General features: G+C 59.2%; 1 protein-coding gene across 2 annotated transcripts in view; it reads left to right on the top strand.

Moving 5' to 3' along the window:
• Positions 1–1,720, top strand: part of PTPRU (protein tyrosine phosphatase receptor type U) — a 78,601-nt gene extending 76,881 nt beyond the window's left edge. For both annotated transcript variants that reach the window (XM_046661732.1, XM_046661731.1), the window contains exons 29-30: positions 141–276; positions 538–1,720. In XM_046661732.1, coding sequence (XP_046517688.1) covers positions 141–276; positions 538–600 — 199 coding nt within the window. In that variant the 3' untranslated portion in view covers positions 601–1,720. The remainder of the gene's footprint in view (positions 1–140; positions 277–537) is intronic.
• The last annotated feature ends 962 nt before the right edge of the window (positions 1,721–2,682 follow it).

The following is a 2,682-nucleotide window of genomic DNA, read 5'->3' as shown; positions in this document are numbered from 1 at the left end:
CCCCTGGGCTGCCTGGCTCCTCCTTTCTGGGTTCCCTGGCCCCGCCCATCGCCCCTGGGCTCCCGGACCCTGGCCCTGCCCTTCACCTCTGAGTTGCCCCCAACCCCGAGCCCACCCCAAACCTTTTGTGTCTCATTCAGAAATGGTGGCGGCCGCAGCGGCACCTTCTGCGCCTGTGCCACCGTCCTGGAGATGATCCGCTGCCACAGCCTGGTGGACGTTTTCTTTGCTGCCAAAACGCTTAGGAACTACAAGCCCAATATGGTGGAGACCCTGGTAAGGGCCATGTCCCTCCGTGCCCAGCTACTCCCCCGTGCCCAGCTACTTCCTACTTTGCGGTCAGTGCTCGGCCGGGCCCCCCAGCACCCACACTCCCATATCTGCTCCCCACACTGGGCCTTGGGTTCTAGTCCCATGGTGCCAAAGCGTAACCCCAATTCCCCCTTCTCCCAAAGATGAGCCAGGGCCCCTGTCTGCCGTCTCTCCCCAGGACTTGAGAGGGGCCAGGCTTGTGATTCCTTCTCTCCCTCTCCCCAGGATCAGTACCACTTTTGCTACGATGTGGCCCTGGAGTACCTGGAGGGGCTGGAGGCAAGATAGCGGGGCCCGTGGCCTGGGACACCCACTGCGCACTCAGGGCCAGGCCCACCATGCCAGACTGATGAGAAAGACCTATGCTCCCTATTCTGCTCAGCCACAGCCCCAACAGGGAAAGCACTGGAGTGGACACTGGGCCCTCGATGCCCCTTCCACTGTGGACAGGGCCTTTTGACCTGTCCCATGAGCAGGCTGTGGGCCAAGGAGGAGCTTAGCAAGACTGCAGCCCAGCCCACGTCCACAGGGTCCTGCAGGCCTGTGCTGAGAGGCCTGGCACTGCCTGGCAGAGTGACAGGGGCTCAGAACTGCCAGCTCCAGGGAACCCAGGCCCAAGCCCCTTGACTGTGTCCCACCCCTCGGCAGAGATATGTGAGGCCCTGCAGAGCGTGTGCCAGGCCGAGGGTTCCACCACTTGGCTCGACATGGGTAGAGAGTGCACCGGGGCTTGGCTTCTAGAATCTCATCTGGCCCAGCTGCTGAGGGCCCTGGGGAGATTGGGCTCTGCCCTGAATTGCCAGTGGGCATGGCAGCTTGGCCTCCCCGGGGGGAGCTGCAGCCCCAGGGATATTTTGCTCATGACCCCTCTCACTTCTGCTTCCCTGACATGTGCTCTGAGCTTCCCCGAACCAGGAGCTGCCCATCCCCACCCTGCCCCCTCAGAGCCCCTGCCTGCCTGACCCAGTGTCTGCAGAATGAAGTCACCTCAGTCCCTCTGCCTGTACCTTTCAGGCCTCACTGGCCGGTCCTGCTCAGCCTGGGCCAGTGACAGTCTGTGAGGCTGAATGACAGCCCCTGGGGTTGAGGTCCCTGTGGCTCCTGGTCAAACTGCCCACTGGGGAGGGGGTGCTGCTAGGTCAGGGGTGCTCGCAAGCCCTAGAGTTTGGAGGAAGAAGGTATATTTTATGATGGAACATCAATGCTTTTTTGTTTGTTTTGTTATTTTTTGATGGAGGGGTGGGAAGATCTCTTTAAAATGGGGCAGGCCACACCCCCATTCCGTGCCTCAATTTCCCCATCTGTAAACTGTAGATATGACTACTGACCTACCTCGCAGGGGGCTGTGGGGAGGCTTAAGCTGATGTTTGTAAAACGCTTTGTAAATAAACGTGCTCTCTGAATGCCACAGAGTGGCCGTGTGTGTCTGACCCGCCTGCTCCGGGCTGCTCTCCTGCCCCCAGCCTCCTAGTGCAGTGGGAGGCCCTGGACCGGGAGGCAGAGGCCTGAGTGGCAGCCTGGCCTTGGTTTTTTCATCCATAAAACGGTGGGCGTGTAGACCAGAGCCTCGCTCAGGGCTCTTCCTCTGGCAGAGGCCGTTCTGAGGGTTTCTGGCTGTTGCTGCCTCCACGCAGGCCTCTGAGTTAGTTCCTCAGACGGTGGGCTTGATCCCGAGACCCTGAGGGCCACACAGCCGCCTTTCACCTCCGGGGCCTGGATCCGGGTCGAGCTCTTTCCAGGTAGCACGGGAGGCCCACGTTTTGGTGTGGGGCAGATGGGCCCCCCCAGCTGTGAGACCCTGGGTGAGTCTGCTGCCCTCTCGGGGCCTCAGTTTCCCATCTGTGAAATGGGGATGATCCTGTTAGGACCAGATGAGGTGGGATTAAGTGCCTTGAGTGGGGCCAGGTGTGCGGAAAGGGCTCCATGTAAAACACAGCAGAGACGGGGCAGAGGAGAGACACCTCTTCTGGGACTGATCATCCAGGTGCCCGAGCCCAGCCGTTCCCGGGGGAGGAGGAGTGGGCTGCTGGAAGGGACTCGAGTCACTCCTGGCTCTGTCACAAGCTTGCCGTGTGACCTTGGGTAAGACACTCCTGCTTCTGAGCGTCAGTTTCTTCATATGAAAACCAGTTCTATGATGTACTGATTCTGTTCACACTCTGGCTGACTCTCTCTGCCTCAGTTTCTCTATTGGTTAAAGGATATGACCCATTCTAACGACCTCACAATTCAACATCCTTTAATCTGAATTAAAAATTTATCAGTTACTGGGACTGGGCCGGTGGTGTAGTGGTTAAGTTCGTTCACTCTGCTTTGGTGGCCCAGAGTTTGCAGGTTCGGATCCTGGCAGGGACCTGGCACTGCTTGTCA

The sequence above is a fragment of the Equus quagga genome, chromosome 5, assembly GCF_021613505.1.
Source record: "Equus quagga isolate Etosha38 chromosome 5, UCLA_HA_Equagga_1.0, whole genome shotgun sequence".
NCBI lineage: Eukaryota > Metazoa > Chordata > Mammalia > Perissodactyla > Equidae > Equus > Equus quagga.
The sequence above is the reverse complement of the archived record's forward strand: the minus strand, read 5'-3'. Positions and strand labels throughout refer to the sequence as shown.